At 32.4% G+C, this 20,770-nt stretch overlaps 2 protein-coding genes across 2 annotated transcripts in view; one reads left to right on the plus strand and one right to left on the minus strand.

Annotated features, from left to right (window-relative positions):
• Window positions 1–11,521, minus strand: part of HELRODRAFT_74899 (hypothetical protein) — a gene marked incomplete at both ends in the record, with an annotated part of 31,488 nt that extends 19,967 nt beyond the window's left edge. Inside the window, 3 exons of the mRNA XM_009015043.1 lie at window positions 4,936–5,053; window positions 6,308–6,428; window positions 11,432–11,521. Of these exons, the coding sequence (XP_009013291.1) occupies window positions 4,936–5,053; window positions 6,308–6,428; window positions 11,432–11,521 (329 nt within the window). The remainder of the gene's footprint in view (window positions 1–4,935; window positions 5,054–6,307; window positions 6,429–11,431) is intronic.
• Window positions 11,522–18,847: 7,326 nt separating this feature from the next.
• HELRODRAFT_169177 (hypothetical protein) lies at window positions 18,848–20,323 on the plus strand (the record flags this gene model as incomplete). Its single annotated transcript, XM_009015044.1, has 2 exons — window positions 18,848–19,244; window positions 20,181–20,323. The coding sequence occupies 2 exons, from the start codon at window positions 18,848–18,850 to the stop codon at window positions 20,321–20,323; spliced, it is 540 nt and encodes a 179-aa protein (XP_009013292.1).
• Between the last annotated feature and the right edge of the window lie 447 nt (window positions 20,324–20,770).

Below are 20,770 nucleotides of genomic sequence, written 5' to 3' on the forward strand. Positions count from 1 at the left end.
AGCAGATGCCAGAAGTCCATATATTGTTGACTTCTGGCATCTGCTCAGCAAACTGTTGCAAAAGTCAACAATATATGGACTAAAGTCAGTACAAAACCGTGCAGCAAAGCATATTGTTCGAGGGAGAAAATACGATCATGTAACCAATTTTTCGTGAGTTACATTGGCTACCAATTGAAAGCAGAATCGTATTCAAAGTTTTGGTGATGGTAAAGCGATGTATTAGAGGTGCAGCTCCGAAATACTTGATTGATTTGTGTCAAAAAACACAGGAAACCGAAGAGGGTAGAGTCCTAAGGTCTTCCAAAAACAATAATCTTCAGATACCGTAGGCTAAGTCATCGACGGCTTCAAGAAGTTTTGCGATGTACGGTCCAAAGATTTGGAATAGTTTACCAACAGATTTGAAGACCAATGAAATTGAAGAGACTGTCTTTAGAAAGAGAATAAAAGCGCACTTGTGGGATTAGAGAACTCAAGTTCATGAGAACTTGAATCGGCGCAATATAAACTCTACGTATAATAATAATATTATAAATATATATATATATATATATATATATATATATATATATATATATATATATATATATATATACATTACACCACGTTGAACATTACATTATCTTTGTAAATTGTTTGTTTTAATATAAATTTCTTACTTAAATAACAATTATTTGTTTAATAAAAGATATCATCAAAAATAGGTGAGTTGTTTCATCTGTATTTCTTGTAATTTAACAATATTTCAGTTATAGTTATTTTTCATAATAATTCAACACACATAAGTCACCAAGGTATAGTATGTTAATTTATTTCGTAAATGATTTCCTTTTTAAAAATTAATACCTTGTAATAACTTGATTTTTGTTCTTTATTTATTCGTGATTGCTAATTGATTCTGTTATCTATATGTATTAATTTGCTGCTCATTCTATATAATTATGACAGACGGTGGCCTAGTAGACAAGAATTGGTTTTCTTTCTAGGTTTCCGAATCATTTCCTTTTTTGGATTGGTTGAAATAAATTGAATGGAATTTAATGATCAACCAACATCCATTCACCTAATTTATATATCAATCATAGAAGACTAGAAGCAATAATAAGCAAAGCGAGTAAAATTAGCTCCCACAACAAAAAAATGAATTAATGAACTTTACGATATAACTAAAGAAAATTTCGAATTATTTAGAAACAATTTAGAACGTTAATATAATTATGAATACATGTATAGTGATTAATCATTAATCCGGATACAGTGTCGGAGTCAGATGAAAAATATCTGACTCCGGCTCTGGCCCTTAAAAATAATCCGACTCACGACTACGGCCCCTCAAAAAATTATGACTCCGCAGAAAAATTTCTGACTCCCGACTCCCAGAAAAATTTTTAACTTTTGCATCAATTATTATCACTGGTAAATGGAAAATACTCAATGTAATTGTTTTTCTAAGTAAAATTACTGTTTTAAACGTACTGAAAAAAATTTTCAACTTTTTGATCACATTTTCACTATTTCATTACTACTGAAAAGAAAATACATAAAAAAAACTCATACAATCAGTCAATGTAATTGTTTTTTTAGTAATATTAATATATTTTTATGTTTTAAAACTGTAAAAAATTACGTGATTTTATTGACATTATTAAACATTTACCTATTGCTATACATATAATCATTTTTTTAAAAAATTCAAAAAAATTTTTTAAACTAACAACATTTTCCGGAGTCGGATGAAAAAATCCGACTCCTAATCTGACTCCGACCACTAAAAAAATCCAACTCAGGGCCCTCAAAAAATTCAACTCCGGGCCCTCAAAAAATTTCGACTCCGACCAAAATCTCCGACTTCGACACTCTGTTATATACATCTTATGGCTGAAAACACGAAATAATAGCTGTCTTGTCTTGCTACGATATTGAATCAGATTTTTATGTTTAATTTCAGTGGTAACAAAAAAATGTGTATTAAATTGAGACAAATATAAAATTATACTAATATTAATACTAATACTGAATTATATAAAAAAATACGCGTCGTTAAGAGTTGAAAACTATGCCGTACTGTTTCATCAAAATCTTGTCAGCTTTTATAGCCTGGCAGGTTTAAATGCTTCTTTTCACGTATCAATCATGCACCATAATTATTATTATTAATGCTTTTTTGCACATTTTTTCCTGAATGCATTTTTTAAATAAACTTCAGATTGTTGTATAAATGATGATTTTACAAACGTTTTTTGGAAGCATGAGTAGCTGAAATTTTTTAAATCTAGTGGCAATATTTGAGGAAAACCCTGAGTTGGTCTTGTCGCATGAACACCCACATTTAACCGTGTTTTTCGATCATCTCAATTGTGGGCCAGTTCTGATTTCAGGTTCAGTGCCTTTATGTCCTTTGGCAACAACTATTTAATTTGATTCCTATTTGTGATCAAGTTTTAGCAATCTTAATAAACTTTTGAACTCCAAGTTTTTTCATAAATTTTATACTACTGGCTACATTATAACACTCTTATTGTCGGAGAAAAAACAAATAAGACCATGACAAGCCCAATGAATAATGAAAGATGTAATTTTTTTTAAACTCAATTTTTTTACTAAATATTGAAGCTATCAATAAATCAATCTTCGTTTAGCGTCCAGAGACCCAGTTCCCCGAGGTAGGACGTTGTTTTCTTTGCCAAATTAGACGATCAGTTGTAAACATTTCATTTAAATTTAGAGCTTTCATGTCTTGCTCGATTGTTTGCGACCAGGACTTTTTTGGACGGCCTTTGGGACGTGTGCCAGGTACTTCAACATCAGCAAGAGAAGTTATGGCACTGTTTCCACTTCGTTTGACAAGACTAAACCACCGCAGGCGGTGTTGCCGGCATTCGTCCTTTATATCATCAAAACCAGCACGACGTAGGATTTCGGTAGATTTGATGTGGTCCTTCAGAATAGTATGGCTTTATCGTTATCACCATCGTTATTATTATTGTCAATGATAACAAAGTCATCATCACTGAATTGATGTGGTCCTTCAGTATAGTATGGTCTTTCACTGATCCTTGATGCACTCCTACCTTAGTGTTAAGGTAGGAGTTCATCAAGGATCAGTGTTATCACCGTTTTGTTTGCAATTGTGATGGATGTTGTGTGTGGAAACATAACGGAGGGGTTGTTATTTGAGATTTTGCATGCAGATGATTTAGTCTTGATGGCTGATAGCATGGAAGAATTATTTGAGATTTTGCATGCAGATGATTTAGTCTTGATGGCTGATAGCATGGAAGAATTGCAGTTAAAATTTGACAGATGGAAAAGTGTTATCGAAAAGAAAGGGTTAAAAGTTAATATTGGTAAGACGAAGGTAATGGTGAATGGGGAAGGTGGGGAGCGAGTGATAAGTAAAATAGACCCCTGTGGGGTATGTGACAGGAGAGTGAAGGCTAACTTGGTATTGTGTATAGGATGTCAAAAGTGGGTGCATAAGAGATGTAGTGGTGTGAGGGAGGCACTGAAAAAGGTGGAAGGCACGTTCAAATGTAAGAAATGTGTTCACGGTGTGATTAATAGGACGGACGCAAGGACAGGATTGAGTGGTGGTATTGAAAGAGTGGAAAGCTTTGTTTATTTAGGGGTTAAGCTGAACGCAGATGGAGGATGTTTGAGCGCTGTTACGGCTAGAGTTCGTGTGAAATGGATGAAATTTAGGGAACTTGGTGGGGTATTGTGTGGAAAGAAATGGTCAGTGAAGATGAAAGGGAGGGTATATAAAGCATATGTGAGAGCAGCGATGGTATATGGTAGTGAAACTTGGGTGTTGAGGAGAGAGGAGGAAAATGTACTGCAGAGGGCTGAAAGAGCTATGGTGAGGATAAATTCTGGGGTTAAAGTGAAGGATATGAGGAGTAGTACAGAGCTGATGTCGATGATGGGACTGAATCAGGACATTGTGACATTGATAAGGAGATTGCGGTGGTATGGACATGTGTTGAGAAGGGATGAAAGGGTCGGGATTAGGCGAGCGTTGGAGTTCGAGGTTGAAGGAATGATAGGAAGGGGTCGTCCGCGATTGGGATGGAGAGAGCAGGTGGAGAAGGACAGAGTAAAAGCGGGGTTGCGTGATACTGAAGCGAGTGACAGATAAGAATGGCGTCGAGGGGTATTTAGGTTTCATCATAGGTAGCCAAACGGCAACTCCCGATCTCGGGAAAAATGTCATCTAAACGTGTTGTTGTTGATGTGGTCCTTCAGACTAATTCGTTGCATCCATCGGAGAATTTTCATATCAGTTTTTGTCCCAGTTTGACTGTCATTTGCCATGTTTCTGCACCATACAACAACACCGGACGAACCACAGATTTATAAAGTCTTGATCATAGTGGTAGTTAGATGTCACGCCGCATCAATATAGAAGCAAGGAGATGCCATTTATTCCAGGCTGCACGTATGCGTGCTCGTACAGCTGTTCCAGTACAATCCGGAACATCCTCTAGATATTGAAACAATGTGGCTTTCTCTACCTTAATTGCTTCAAAAACATTGCTATTTCAAATTTGGAATTTTTCGAATTTGACTGCATGTTGTTGGATAAATATTGCAGCTATACCAAACGAATTGAGTATAATGAAAGCTTATTATGTTAAATGTGGTGTTTTAAATTTTTTCTTAAATTAAAAAAAATAATAATTGTAGTTTTCTACACCATTTCAAACATTGTATAAAATAAAAACCAATTTCAATTTAAACTGAAAAAGCCTTTCCGTAGTTTATAGAAGTGTGAAGTATAAAACATTATTATAGGTAAAAGCAATGCAGGTGGAAAATGAAGGACGTAATGACTTGCGAGTGTGAAAAATTAGGTTGGAAACAAATATTCAAAAAATGTAGCATATTCTGCATTAATTTCTAAAAGATTTATTTTCAAAAAAATCAATTAACCTGGTATTTTGAATATTCGCAGCCGTTTCATCGTTGCCCAATATATTTATCAACGGCTCTGTTTCTGCCTCTAATTCCTTCATTTGTGAAAGTACATCTTGCCTTTTATCAACCATAGCTAAAAAATTTGAAAAAAAAATGGTTCAAAAAGTTAGAAAAGTTGCAAAAAATAAGCACATTTATATAAAATAAAAGTTTTCTCAACTATCAGCATTTGATTTGGCAAACAAAGATGAACATATGTTTTTTATGGAAAAAAGAACGTAGTTAGTTACAAATGTTGACTGAATCAAAAAAAAGTTAAAAAAAGCTGTGAAGTGTTGTCTCATCACTTATTAAAAAATAACAAATCTTGTGTCTTGACTGCTTGTACAATATGGGCCCATGGATTTTAACATGCTGGTGATTTATCGTCTTGACTGTTTTGAACCCATCACAATGGGTGAAATAAAAAACGTAAATCAGTCATCACCTGCACAATCGTATAACTTAGATCCAGTTTCAATGTTCATCGTTTAAAAGTTATTGGATACACTGCCACCACTTCTCCAAGCCATGATCAACAGATGCATTGTATCGTCATTCATGCCATAATCTTAAAAGGTGGCAGTTGTATCACCTTTATTGAAAAAGCATTGGATATCACACAATGTTCATTCAGCTAGTTGCTAGTCAGCTTATCAGATGTTTGAAATAGAATGCTAACACGTTTCTTCTGTAACTTTGATCAGGGTTTTGTCCTCCTCATTCAACATGAGGAGGACAAAACCCTGCATTATTAAAGATAATTTCAGACATCTGTAGGGCTATCGACAAAGGAACGTAGGTCAGCTTGCCCTACTTGATGTTAGCGCAGCATTTGACACTGTTGATCATAATACTCTGCTCAGAACAACTCTCAGTTTCCTACAATATCAACAAATCTGCTCTAAAATAATTCCACTCTTATTTACCCAAAAAAAACTCAAATTGTTAATGTGGGGTCAGAATCAACAACATTAACTTTATTTATATGCTGTCCCTATTTATTTTAATAAGTTCATTGAGTACCTAGTGCAAAATTTAAATCTCATTAACATACAGTCAATCGGAGGTCTTATTAACATATAGTTATTTTATCATCATTTAATGAATAACATTATTAACATATAGTTATTTTATCATCATTTTTGATATTATCTTATATCATTAAATTTCTTTTTAGACAAATTTGTGTTTCAAAATAACAATGTAAAATAAAGATAAGCCAGCATACAAAGCAAAACATTGTGCATGCACTAACTCGTTTACAACTATCACCTTCTTATAATTTGATTACTTAAAATTATTAGCTTTTTTCAAATTTAGCAAAATGCTTGAACAACTAGATTACCTTGAGGAGGCTCTTGGGCATTTGGGTGAAGCAGTTTGTAGACATCAGTTGAATAATCAACCATCTTTGTTGACTCCAATAAATCAATTTTCACCCTCAGCAATGTATTTATGTCGTATATCTAAAGCAAAAATAAGTTAATTTAAAAGATTCAATATATTATTTTTCACTTTTAAATATATTTTTCAATAGCATCCATTATAATGGACGCTTACAGAAAAGTAACTGTATAAGCTAAAGGTGGACAATTTTTTTTCTGTGAGGGCAACATTGAAAACTATTTTACCTTTGAAGGGCCGCATATATATACAAATAGAAAATTTTTCGAACGTTGACCGGGTGGGGGTTGAATTTTTCTAAATTGTTGAAATGTTGATCAGGGGAGCAACATTGGCGGCTGATGACCTTTTAGGTTCGCGGGCCATATAAAATGGCTTGGCGGGCCGTAGTTTGCTCACCCCTGGCATAAGCAAATCTTGTTGCATTTGTGACTTTTTATTTCACAACTCCTTCTCTAATTTACATTCCCATTAAATTGTTATCTACATTTACTGTTTGTTTCATTGATTTTTTGGGTAAATATTGTTATAATCGCCGGAATGATCAAATTGTGCTATATTATTATCCTAATTATTTTTATCTTTGCTATACTTGTAATCTTTGGATTGTAAACCATAGAGGATTGTAGAGATATCAAATCGTAAGTTGTCGCATGTTGGCCAGCGAGATGGCTCAGTGGTTCAAATGCGCGCTGAGTCAAACATTTCAATGGCTATCATATAGTCGTGGTCATACCAATAAATTCGAAATTATTATCCCATTTTTATATTATTACAATATTACATATTCTCGTAGACAACTTAAATGGATGCCATTTTGTTCATTCTTTGTTAGGTCTCTATAGTAATGGATAGCGGACTGAATGATCCAAATTTCTAGTTATTATAAACCAAAATGAGATTACCCCTGAGACGTCTGTACCTAAGTGTAGGTAGAGAAAAATCTCAATTGCTGTTCGTAGTTCAGTCCACAGCAATCCTTAACCATATTATTAGTAGGCTTCTTCTGAACACGTTCAATGTTTTCCATAACCTCCAATTACCAAAAAGATCATACAAACGCCGCATACTCTATTTTTGACCTGACTGAAGATTTATAAAGTGTTAAGCATTTGAGATTATATTTCATAATGCCAGGTTCATTGGAACCCAAGAAGAGGGGCTGATGGCCGCTCTTGGGTTGCCTGGTGTTACAAATGAAATCTTAGTTGACGAGAATGGGCCATGGTTTTGTCAACAGTGTTGATATAACAATAACATGGGTCTTAACGTAATTGTTTCGTCTTAACACATAAACAATGTACATATTGCATTACTGTGTAATTAAGTGCGTTTGTCTGTGTGTGGTACTATATGACACTTGATGTAATACATTTTAAAATAGTCATTCTATAACAAAAATGCTTTATATTGTCTTAATAAACGTCAAATTTCGCACTTTGACTGCGTCCTGTATCGTCAAAATATCCCAACTTTGTTGTACAGACTTCGGCCATCTCAACGTTGAAGTTGTGCGATTCTCACGATTTTCACTGTAAACGTCGTATTTGCCCGCTCGTATTTCGCATGCCTTATAGCATCTCAACGTCAAATTCGGCGTGCGGGTTAATTTCTATTTTCATCTCAACATAAGATTTGTCGTGTGATTCTCACGCTTTACACCGTCTAAGCGTCGTATTCGCCTTATAGCATGTCAACGTCAAATTTGACATGCGGGTTTCTCACGATTAATAATTTCATACGTCGTATTAACCAGCCCGTGTTCACCGTGCGAATTCGGGTAAAATCGGAGATCCGCACTCCTAAATGGTATCGCCCTAGTTTACAAACATAATGTACTTTTAATTAATTTTTTTGATTTTTTTTTATTTATCTAGCGCTTATTTATTTATATCAAATTGGAAATAATTTAATACAAGTTAATTCTTAGGTAAGTTTTTTAGATCATTACTTGTCAAATAGTTTCATGTTGAACATTAAATAAAAAAAATGTTAAAATATGAGTAAATTTCTGTTTTGATAATAATAAATGCTTTTAATTTAAATTAAAACAGTTGACTCATGAACATTAAATACTCACGATTTCGACAAATAATTAAAATTCACACAAAAACAAGATGCTAATGTTTTTGATTTTATATGAATTTATTTGATTTTATTAAAATTAAACAAATTGCACTGTTTTTGAAGCCATTAAGGTAGGGAAAGTCGCATCGTTTCAATATCTAGGAGATGTTCTGAATTAGATTGGAACAGCTGAAGCTGCCGTTCGAAGCAGCCTGGAATAAATGGCATCTTCTTGCTTCTATATTGATGCGGCGTGACATTCCACAGCCACTACTATCAAGACTTTATAAATCTGTGATACGTCCGGTGTTGTTATATGGTGCAGAAACATGGCCAATGACAACCAAACTGGAACAACAACTTCAACTAACCGATATGAAAATGTTCCAATAGATGCATCGAATTAGTCTGAAAGACCACATCAAATCTACCAAAATCCTGCGTCGTGCTGGTTTAGATGATATAAAGGACGAATGCCGGCAACACCGTCTGCGGTGGTGGTTTGGTCATGTCAAACGAAGTGGAAACATTGCAATAACTTCTCTTGCAGATGTTGAAGTACCTGGCACACGTCCCAAAGGCCGTCCAAAAAAGTCCTGGTCGCAAACAATCGAGCAAGACATAAAAGCCCCAAATTTAAGTGAAATGGATACAACTGATCGTCTAATTTGGCACAAAAAGTTGATGTCAAAGAAAACAACGTCCTACCTCGGGAACTGGGTCTCTGGACGCAAAACGAAGATTGATTGATTATTAAAATTAAAGTATTAACATGATGTACAAAACTAAAGTATTCTTGAAAAAAAAATTAAAGTATTTAAATGATGTAAAAAAAAATATTGTTAAACTTAAACAGTATTTACATAGGATAGTATGTATGGATAAGCTCTAAAGCTTTCTGGAACCGATCGTCACAATTCCTGACACTGTGTTGCCACAAAAATTCATCAAGATATGATGACATGTGGTCATTACATGTTTGGCACACCGCCAAAGGTTTTCAACTCCGTTAGTGAGGACCCCATTAGGGGCCACAAAGCTTATGTAGTGGTTAACAGTTTGGTGTGCCAGACCAGTAGCTGCCGTGATGTTGTTATACGCTGCCCACTGATCAGACCAAATGGTTGTACCTGTGAATAAAGTAAATATTAATGTTAACTATTATGAATAAAAAATAATAGTTAACCTGAATTTCTATTTATAAGTGAAATTACTTAAATACTTGAAATAAACTATAGCAGGTAGTACATGGTCTCTAAAAATAGGTAACAACGTGGTTGCATCCCTTTTATTAACTTCCACTAAAAAAGCCTCTTTGGTTACAGAATCAATTCCACCAAAAACCCATTTCTACTCCTTTAGGCCCTTGTGATGCAAGTTTCGTCAATCAGGACAATATGACCAAGACCACCAATTTTGATTGGATTATCTCTAACCCAATTAGTGCAGAGATCCCGGTGCAAATTGAACAAGTCTGGTATTGTTTTGGTTTTGTCTAACCCTGTCATTTGGGCAGCCGCAGTAGTACAAAACTGTAAAATAAAATTCATGCCCTTTAAAATTTTTTATGTCCATTACATTTTTAATTTAATTATTAATCATTTATTAATGTATCGGTAAGTTATGCCGATTTATTTATTCATATGTATATTCAATTATAAAAAATGAAAAAAAAAATATTTCCTACTAACTAATAAACATTTCATCAGAGGGATTCTGCTTTTGTTACAAAAGCTTCCATGGCGAATACTCTTTGTATTTTAACATCTCCAGTTCGAACACCGCCACAAAAAGCCATCCTAAGAAACGTGACAATTTCATAATACCATAGGCGATCCACATTGACACGTTATTTGGCTTGTTAGAAGGCCATGTCGCATAGCCCATGTTACGGCCTCCTCTTTTTTAACAAAATTTTCAATCATTTTACACAATGGTGCGCCAGCAACAGACGGAAAAACCATTTTAAAAATACAGAGGCTCGTTTGAACCGTGGCGCACACCAAAAAAAAAAAACAAAAAAACTAAGACTGTTTTTTTTTTATTATAGAAACAATTTTTAAATCATATTAATAAATATAAATATAAATCATTAAAAATAAAATTTATATTTACGTTTTATAGTTTTATAACTATTAATTAATAAGTAGAATATTCGTGAGGTTTTGTTTATTTTTAAAGAAACAATTTTTAAATTGTAATAATAAATATAAATCATAAATTAAATAATTATAATTGAATAATACAACTCATAAGGATTTTTTTATTACAGAAAAATTTTAAATCAAATAAATAAATAAGCGCTAGTTAATTTTAAATCTGCAGAGTCATTTTATTTTAACATACATTATGTTTGTTTGTTCACTCCGAGTTTACCTCGAATTCGCACACCTTATAGCATCTCAGCAGCGTGTTCGCTGTGCGAATCCGCATGCCTCATAGCACAGGCCATATGAAATACCATCTCCCGTCAATATTATTTGATAAAATGACCAAACTGTGTAATTAATTTTATATCTAAACTTTTCATCCACTTTTCAGTATTTTTCAAACAATTAAGCGTTTTTTCCAATTTTTGGACTTTTTTAATTTTTATCAATTGCTTATTATTACAATTGTTACTGTTTTAAATTTAATATTTATTTATTATAATCATGATGTTTCAATTATATTTTTAATCTTTGAAAATGTAAACAAAATTAAATTATATATCTCTTGTTGTCTCTTTAATTTAATTTTAATTAAATTAATATTAAACAAGCAACTAAGGATAATTAATAAAAATTATAAATACATGGAAAAACACTTGATTTTGCCACAATGCGCAGAACTAAATCTATTTCTAAAATATATATTACAATTATCAGGATACGCAAATAACGTTCTCAGTGGACAGCATACTGGAACCAGCAGTGATTTTAAATTAGTGACTAAGACAAGGATCATCAGGGTTAGCTTTTATCTTGTTTGTTAACGCCTATAAACAAAATATACTAACTTCTTTTCCAGACAAAAACTCCATTAAAGGTAAAACCATGTGACGATCCAAATATGGAGCCATATGGTTCGTAAGATCATACTCCGCCATTACGATTGTTCAGAAAAAATAGAGCCGCTTCGTAACAAGGGCACAAAACGCCAATTCACAGAAATAAAAGAAACACGCTCGGAGACCAAAGAATTTTTTAGGCAATGCCTAGATAATACGATTCATATAAATTTATGTAAGTTCATAAGAATAGGACACAACGTTTGTTTTCGGAATACGGATAAATTTAAATAAAATCATAAAAATTTAAATTATTTACTTTAATTTAGATTATAATTAATTAATTTCAGACTAAAATTAATTTATTTTTAAATTTATTTTAAGATATAATAAAAATAGCAAAATTTCAGTCTGGCTAGAAGTCTTCGAAGGTGGTATCATCCTTGAACGTATATTCCAATCAAATGGTAAATCCTATGTTTTCCGTCATTGAGGCACTTGATGGCAATATGGCAATCAATCAACCAACCAATCAATCAATCACTTAACCAACCAATCAATCACTTAGTTTATAATGCGCTCTTTCAGCAATGTTCAACAACGCTTCTCAACGAATTTTGCAAACAGATGGATCTTGAGATCCGCTCTGAACTTCGTAAGTGATGGAGAAGTAGTCAGAGAAGAAGGTAGACGGTTCCAGAGAAAAGGGTCAGAAAAAGCAAATGCAGATTTAGCGAAAGTGTTTAACACGAATTAAGAAAAAGTGAGAACAAGAAGACGATGGCGTTTAGGTTTAATTAATATATCTGATAAATATTAATACTTAGGAAATAAATTAGATTGAGACTTATAAATTAATGTGCAAATTTGAAAAATTATTTTATATTTTATAGGTAACCAGTGCAAGAGAACAAGATATGGAAATATTCGAGAGAAAAAAAAGAGACACGAGCAACTAGAAAGCAGCGGAGTTAATAACTTTACTTAAAGGATAGAGTGTAGAATCAGGAAGACTATAGTAGAGCGAGTTACAATAATCAATCTTAGATAAAACTAAAGAAGTAACAAGAAGGAGAAGAGTAGGATTGTCAAGAAAAGACAAAAGTTGTTTTATTCAACGTAGATGAATGTAAGAACTTTTGCCAAAACTATTACTCTAAAAAAAGACATGCTAGAATCAAAGATAAAGCCTACACTACAAAACTTGTGAGAAACATTAAGGGTCATATAATCAGGTAAGATAATAGAAGGAATAGTAATAGAGCATTTAGATTTAAAAGAACAAAATAATACAAATTTATAAACTGGTAAAAACTTTAAATAATTCTTCATCTCTGACAGATGACTATTCATTTATTGCAATTGTAAAGCAGATTATTCTAAATATAATTAAACTTCTAACATATTGTATAAACTTGTCCTTTCAACAAGGTGTTTTTCCTAACTGCTTAAAGACGTCTAAGGTTTTTTCTTTCTTTAAAAGTGGCCCACGTGATGATTTTTTCAATTATCGTCCTACCTCTATAGTTTCTACATACTCAAAAATAATTAAAAAAATTAGTTCTCCATCGCTCGACTAATTTTCTTAATTTATTTGATAAAAACTGCACTATTAATTGCAGTTAAAATGGTTTTCGAAAAAATAGCTCTAAAAAGCTTGCCATCTTGGATCGGTGTCAAAATGTTTTGGAAAATATTGACACTAAATTGTTGAGTATAGGTGTCTTTATTGATATTTCTAAAGCTTTTGACACTGTAAGGCTAACTAATATTACTCTCATCTCTAAAATCTCTAAAATAATAGAAAAAGTAGTTTTTAATGAACTGTCATCCTATTTAAACTTTAACTCCTTGCTACCTCATGGTACCTCATGGTTCTATCCTTGGCCCTCTTCTATTTATAATTTATACTCTACACTACTGAACCACCTCGTATTATTAATAACTTTTCTTTCTCTAGTCAACTATATGCTGATGATTCTTACATTTATACTTCTTTTCCTCCATCTAATCTCAATAGTGTTCTTCATAATTTATCTCTATGTCTTTCTTCAATTATTGCTTGGTCTGACTCTATGTGTCTTAAACTTAAATGTTCCTACAATGAAATGTTTTTTCTCCGCTAGAGTACCACTTTTTCTTATCAGTTCGATGATGGCCAGTTCTGCTGAATGTTTCTCTCGAAACCCAAGCTGGTAATTTGAAATGATGTTATTTTTTTGTAAAAACGAAATTATTCTCCTGTGCATAATTTTTTCAACTACTTTTGAGAATGCCGGTACAAGTGAATTTGGTCGGAAGTTAGAAACGTCATTATTACCAGTAACTTTCTGTATTGGTATGATTTTGGATATTTTGAGGCACTTTGGAAAAACACCGGTTGTGAAGGAAAGGTTGATGATGTGTTCAAGGACCTGGGCGGTGGAGTGAATTGTTGATGTTAAAATTTTTGTTGGAACATCATCCCAACCGCTAGACGACTTTGGTATCAGCAATTTGGTTGTGGAAATTATCTCACCTGCAGATGCATGGAGACAAAAAAAATGAATTTGATGTTTCGTGCGGAGAAAAGTTTTCCATTGTTTGTCTGTTTGAAATGAATTGAGCAAATTTGGAACTATGTTGACAAAATATTCATTCAAAAAATTTGCAGGGTTTTCAATAATCTGTTCGTTTGAAGTTAACTGAGATTTAGTTTTATGATTGGTAGATATTTTTGAAATTTCCTTTATTATTGACAACGTTTTTTTACTATTATTATTATTTTGCTCGATTTGATCCATGTAATATTTGCGCTTCAATTTGCTTTTTAATTTTGTACAAAACTGACTTGACGTTTTATACTTGAATAATTTTTCTGGAGATAGATTTTTCAAATAAGTTTTGAATAGCAATTTTTTTTTCTTTAGTAATTTTTTAATTTCTCCAGTGAACCATGGTTTTGTTTTCGCCAGTTTCTTTTTCTTATTTTGTGAATTTATAAAGCAGATATTATAAAAACATGTTCGAAATTTGTTGATGAATAGCTCGAAGCCCATATCTGCATCAAAACATTCAAATACTTGACACCAGTCTGAAGATTGCAAGCACTCATTAAATTTGTGCATTTTTGTTGAACTATTTACACTATTGCTTTTATCCGCCTCTTCGAATAATGCGAAGATCGGAAAATGGTCGCACAATATTACGCCACTTAGTTTTAATGGTTTTAGGCGACTCACAAAAATGTTATCTATTACTGATTGCTTGTTGATGCTGGTTCTTGTTGGAATTGTGATGACTGGGGACAAATTGTAACTTGATGCGAGATTTAAACTTCTACATAAAAAATCCTCTCTCTCATCTTTTTCCGCTCAACAGTTTCATGACTTTTTTGTAAATAAAATTACTTCTTTAAGAACATCTAATTCTAATTTTTCTTCTCATAACTTTACTAAACTTACTACTTACTACTGAATCTTTTTCTGTATTTACTCCAATAAATCTTTTAGAACTAACTAAAATTATTAATTCTATGTCGTCTACAACCTGTTCTCTAGTTCTACTTCCTTCTAATTTACTTAAAGAATTTTCTTCAATATTTTATCCAATCATTCTCAAACTAGTTAATTTATCTCTTTCCACCTCTAAATTTTCTACTTCTTATAAGAATTCTATTGTTATTCCTATTCTTAAAAACTCATCCTTAGATCCCACCTCTTTATCTAATTATAGACCTGTAACTAATTTAACTTTCATCTCTAAAATAATAGAAAAAGTAGTTTTTAATGAACTGTCATCCTATTTAGACTTTAACTCCTTGCTACTTGTATCTCAATCTGGTTTCAGACCTGCTCACAGTACTGAAACTTCTTTACTCAAAATACACAATGATATCCTTCTCTCTAGTGACAATAGTAATCTTACTCTTCTTCTTGCTCTTGACTTTTCCTCGGCTTTTGATACTGTTGACCATACTATTCTCTTGAGACTGCTGCATCATTCTTTTAATATTACTGATTCTTGTCTATCTTGGTTTTCTTCTTATTTCTGTAATCGTTTTTCATCTGTTGTTTTCAATAATTCTACTTCTAACTCCTCTATTCGGGGTACCTCACGGTTCTATCCTTGGCCCTCTTTTATTTATACTCTATACTTCTGAACTACCTCGTATTATTAATAACTTTTCTTTCTCTAGTCAACTATATGCTGATGATTCTTACATTTATACTTCTTTTCCTCCATCTAATCTCAATAGTGTTCTTCATAATTTATCTCTATGTCTTTCTTCAATTATTGCTTGGTCTGACTCTATGTGTCTTAAACTTAATCCTTCTAAGTTTGAATTAATTTGTTTTAATAAATCTAAACACTCTATTACTATTCCTCCTATTATCTTACCTGATTCTAAAACTCTTGATGTCTCTCATAAGTTTCGTAGTCTAGGTTTTATCTTTGATTCTACTATGTCTCTCTCTTCTCAGATTAATAGTGTTGCTAGAAGCTCTTACTTTCATCTACGTAGAATAAAAAAACTTTTACCTTTTCTTGATGATCCTACTTTTCTTCTTCTTCTTGTTACTTCGTTATTCTTATCTAGGATTGATTATTGTAACTTGCTCTACTATGGTCTTCCTGACTCTATACTCTATCCTTTAAGTAAAGCTTTTAACTCTGCTGCTCGTCTAGTTGCTCGTGCCCCTTTCTTTTCTCATATATCTCCATATCTTGTTCTCTGCACTGGCTACCTATAAAATATAGAATAATTTTTAAATTTGCACGTTCATGTATAAGTCTCAATCTAAATTATTTCCTAAGTATTTATCAGATATATTAATTGAACCTAAACGCCCCGGTTTACGATCGTCTTCTTCTTCTCGCTTTTTCTTAACTCCTGTTAAACACTCTTTTGCCAAATCTGCGTTTGCTTTTTCTAGTCCTTTTCTCTGGAACTCTCTACCTACTTCTCTGACTACTTCTCCATCACTTGCGAAGTTCAGAGCGGATCTCAAGACCCATCTGTTTTCAAAATTCATTGAGGAGCGCTGTTGAACATCACGAAAATAGCGCTTTATAAGCTGATTGATTGATTGATTGATTGGTTGGTTGGTTGGTTGGTTGGTTGGTTGGTTGGTTGGTTGGTTGGTTGGTTGGTTGATTGGTTGATTGATTGATTGATTGATTGATTGATTGATTGATTGATTGATTGATTGATTGATTGATTGATTGATTGATTGATTGATTGATTGATTGATTGATTGATTGATTGATTGATTGATTGATTGATTGATTGATTGATTGATTGATTGATTGATTGATTGATTGATTGATTGATTGATTGATTGATTGATTGATTAACACTCACTGCATATTCCAAGTTTGGTCTGATTATACCCTTGTACAACTGTAAGAAGGAAAATTTGTTTAAATTACGAAAATTTCTGTATATTATGCCTAGAATCGAAATTGCTTTGTTAATTGATTTATATATTTGAGATGTAAATATCAATTTACTATCAAATAAAATTTCTTATTATCGTTACATATACCATGTGAAAGGAGGCAATAATAATTTTATGATCTTTGATATTTTCGATATCTTCTTCTTTTGAAGACAAACATGTTTCGCAGGTTTTGTGACCAATATTATCTCAATTATAAAAATTGCTGAAAATGGCTTGGAGGATTAAAAACATTTATTAATGTACAAGTTGTCTAAGGATCACTTTGAATTATTTTTTAATGTTGTCCGCAAAAGTGGTATGCATTGAATCTAATTTATTTTTTGTGTCTTGCTGAATGCATTTGTTTTATGATGATAATTTCAGATGGCTGGAATAACAATCCGACAGCATATCAATCAAATATATAATGAAGGGATATTTGGCAAGATGGGGTTTTTTGCCAGATAATTCAGGTAATGTCATCAACAATTTTGTGTTACCAGATTTATTTTCAAAAAATTTGATGTGAAGAGAAATATATCTAGTGAGGCTTTTGATAAAATTGAAAAGTAAGTTTTTTATTGCAACTTATTTCAGTTTGTATAAAAAAAAAAATTTGTATGAAATGTGTTTACATTTTTAAGGTACAATTTCTTGACAAAATCGGTTAAGCCATTGACAGAAAATTCTTTTGCATATATAACCGGTTGGGTGGCGTCATAAGTGTACTTCAACATTGACTGTGAGGTATGCAACAATAGCCTCATCACTCTAACTATAAATAAAAATCGCAGTTGTCATCTGCTATCACCAAAAGATATGGGTGTTTATTGTTACTCATCTTTTGGTGTTATTAGGGTTAGCAAATGACCTTATTATTATTTTTATCAAACTGTGAATGCAATGATAAATTATCTATATAAAAACAATGATATTTAATATAATTAAGCAATGCCATTCCGTTGAAGTTTGAAGAATTCATCTATAAGGCTAAAATAGAAATGTTCACGAATATTTAGAATTATGGTCCTTATATAATGGAAACGATGGGTGGAATATATTGTAATTTGAATTATGCAATTGTTTTAATTGTAAAGCAATATTATAGCTTAAGCCCTAACCATTACATAAGCACAATGAACATTAAGTTGCAGAATTTGGGGAGAAGAAAGACAAATATTAATAAAGTTTTCTGGATTATAACATTGCATAAATTAATTTTATTTTCTCATTAACTTTTTTATCCTTCATTACGATGGCAATTTAATATTATTTTCTGGATTATGACAACAAATCATTCATTTGTTATATAGTAGGTAGTATATATGATATTTTATTAAGAAAGTATTATATATATTTCACATTTTGCCATTTTTCACTATGTTTTTTTCATTAGTTTGTATTTGTGTAAATTGTTTCCATTTATATTATTCCATTTTATTATAACCGCGGGAATGATTGAATTGCTCTATATTATTATTATTATTACTGTTATATTTGCTATATTTGTAGTCTTTGGATTGTAAACCATAGAATGTGAATAAATATTGAATCTATGCTAAAAATCTAGACTAAAAATATGGTTTACAAGTCGGGTTTGCAGTCATGTTTCCAGCAGAGAAAGCAAAGCAGTTATCGTAATGATGAAGATGGTGACAAAGACGAAAATTAAGGTTTTGAAAATATTGGAAAAGTTTGCTACGACAAAGAAACTTTTGATATGCAGTGGGACTAATAGTCAAATCTTTCTGCTAACAATTTGCTTGTTTTTATCGGCAACAACGACAGCATTAAAATTAAGAGAAACAACGATTTCAATGCAACTCACCAACGAGTCAACCTTTGATGATAATTTGGATAAGACATTAATCATGGGGGAGCATTAATCTAGAGATTAACAATGATTCTAATGCTGATGCGAATATTCATACCAAACACGAATTGAGGATAGACGATGATTCGTTTTGAGATAACCCTTTCAGCACGCACGTGGAATGAAAACATGTATCTCGTCTACCTGGATAATGACATCAATGGCGGCTTCATTGCTGATCGGAATAAGATGTGCATCACTGCATCACTGATAGACAGAAAAGATGTCAACAACAATTATTGCAACATGCACCTAAGCAACCCGTCTGGTCATTCTACACCTTTTAAACTCAATAGAAAGATATCACTTGCTTTACGTGCCAACAAAATCAAGAAAAAACCACGACGTCTGCCTATGGCTAGAGGGACAAAAAAACGAAAATGTGGCGTGACCCGAAAAGAAATAACGCAGGGTTTAAGAGCAAAAACCTTGTTGTACAACCTACGGCGCAGAAAAAAGACATGCCAGATGAAACTCCCAAGGAATTGGAAAAATCGGTACAAAAGATACTCGGCAAAACGTCCACGTAATTGGAAATATTAGAACAAGGTCATGATCTACAGGACCAAAACAACGGGCAAAAATTAAGGTCGACAATTTGGATAGGTTAGACCCAAATCACCAGATAGAAGAAAATTTAACGCTTATGGTAGGGACTTACAGGCTAAGGTGGTGGTAATGTTATAACCGCAGGAATGATTGATTTGCGCTATATTATTTGTTATCCTAATTATTGTTATTTTTGCTATATTTGTAATTTTTTGATTGTAAACCATAGAGTGTAAAGAAATATTGAATATGCTGAAACTGGAATGTAAGAACTTTAAATTATACGGGAGGTGCATCTTGTAATACATGAATTAGAAAGATAAACATGGGACATAGTAGAGCTTTGTGAAATTAGGAAGAAAGAAAAAGACGAATTTATGACACTTTGAGATATAAAATACTAAACTTAGGAAGAGAAGATAAAAAGTCACCAGAGGGAGTTGCACTTATATTAACGGAAAAGGCAACAAAAGCTTTAATTGGATATCAAGCCATATCAAGCCATATCATCAAGACTTTTGAAAGCAAGATTATAAATAACATTTGGTAAAATGAGTGTAATCCAGATATATGCCCCACCAATTGACAAATCAGATGGACTCATTCCACAGCAAAGTACTATAATCGGTAAATTGAGTTACCAAAACATGATATATTAATAATAATTGAAAACTAGAATGCAAAAGTGGGAAAAAATTTCAGCACATGAAAAGGAACAATTGGAAAGCATGAAACAGGAAAATATGAAAGAGACAAAAGATTGCTTTCGTTTTGCACTTCACACCGACTAGCAATAATGAATACCTTTTTTGAAAAGAAAGAGGTAAGGAAATGGATTAGGAGATCATCTAGTGGAAAAACTAAAAACTTGATAGATTACATGATAATGAGCAAAATATACGAACATGCTCAGCACAAATTGGATTTGATCATAAACTAATCATGGCAAAACTAAAATTAAGACTAAAAAAAGGAGATAAAGCCTCCGGTAAACTTTATCTAAACACAGAAAAATTAGAGAATCCCATGATAAAAAAAACAGATATGAAAAATTGATCTATAAAAAATTGAAGGAAATAACTACAGACTCTGCAATAGAAGAACATTGGTTTATATTAAAACACTTTGTAATTGAAAATGTTAAAATAGTACTTGGAATTAAATATAACAGACAGGAAAAACAATGAGTAAGCGATGCAGCTATGCTTTAAACAATGAGTAAGCGATGGTCTAAAGCAGCTATGCTTTACGGTTGAGATTAATAATGGCTGATGGCAAACAAATAAACTGGATCACAAGATAATAAAAAAGAAATTAAAAACAGATAAGGACTACTGGATAGAACAAAAATGCGTAAAGATACAACAAAATTTTAAATATAACAGAACAAAAGTAGCATACAGGAGAATCAATCAATCAATCAGTCAGTTAGTCAGTCAGTCAGTCAATCAATTGGCTTATAAAGCGCTATTTCCGCGATGTTCAACAGGTTCAACAATGTTC

The sequence above is a fragment of the Helobdella robusta genome (assembly GCF_000326865.2).
Source record: "Helobdella robusta unplaced genomic scaffold HELROscaffold_15, whole genome shotgun sequence".
In the NCBI taxonomy this organism is placed as follows: domain Eukaryota; kingdom Metazoa; phylum Annelida; class Clitellata; order Rhynchobdellida; family Glossiphoniidae; genus Helobdella; species Helobdella robusta.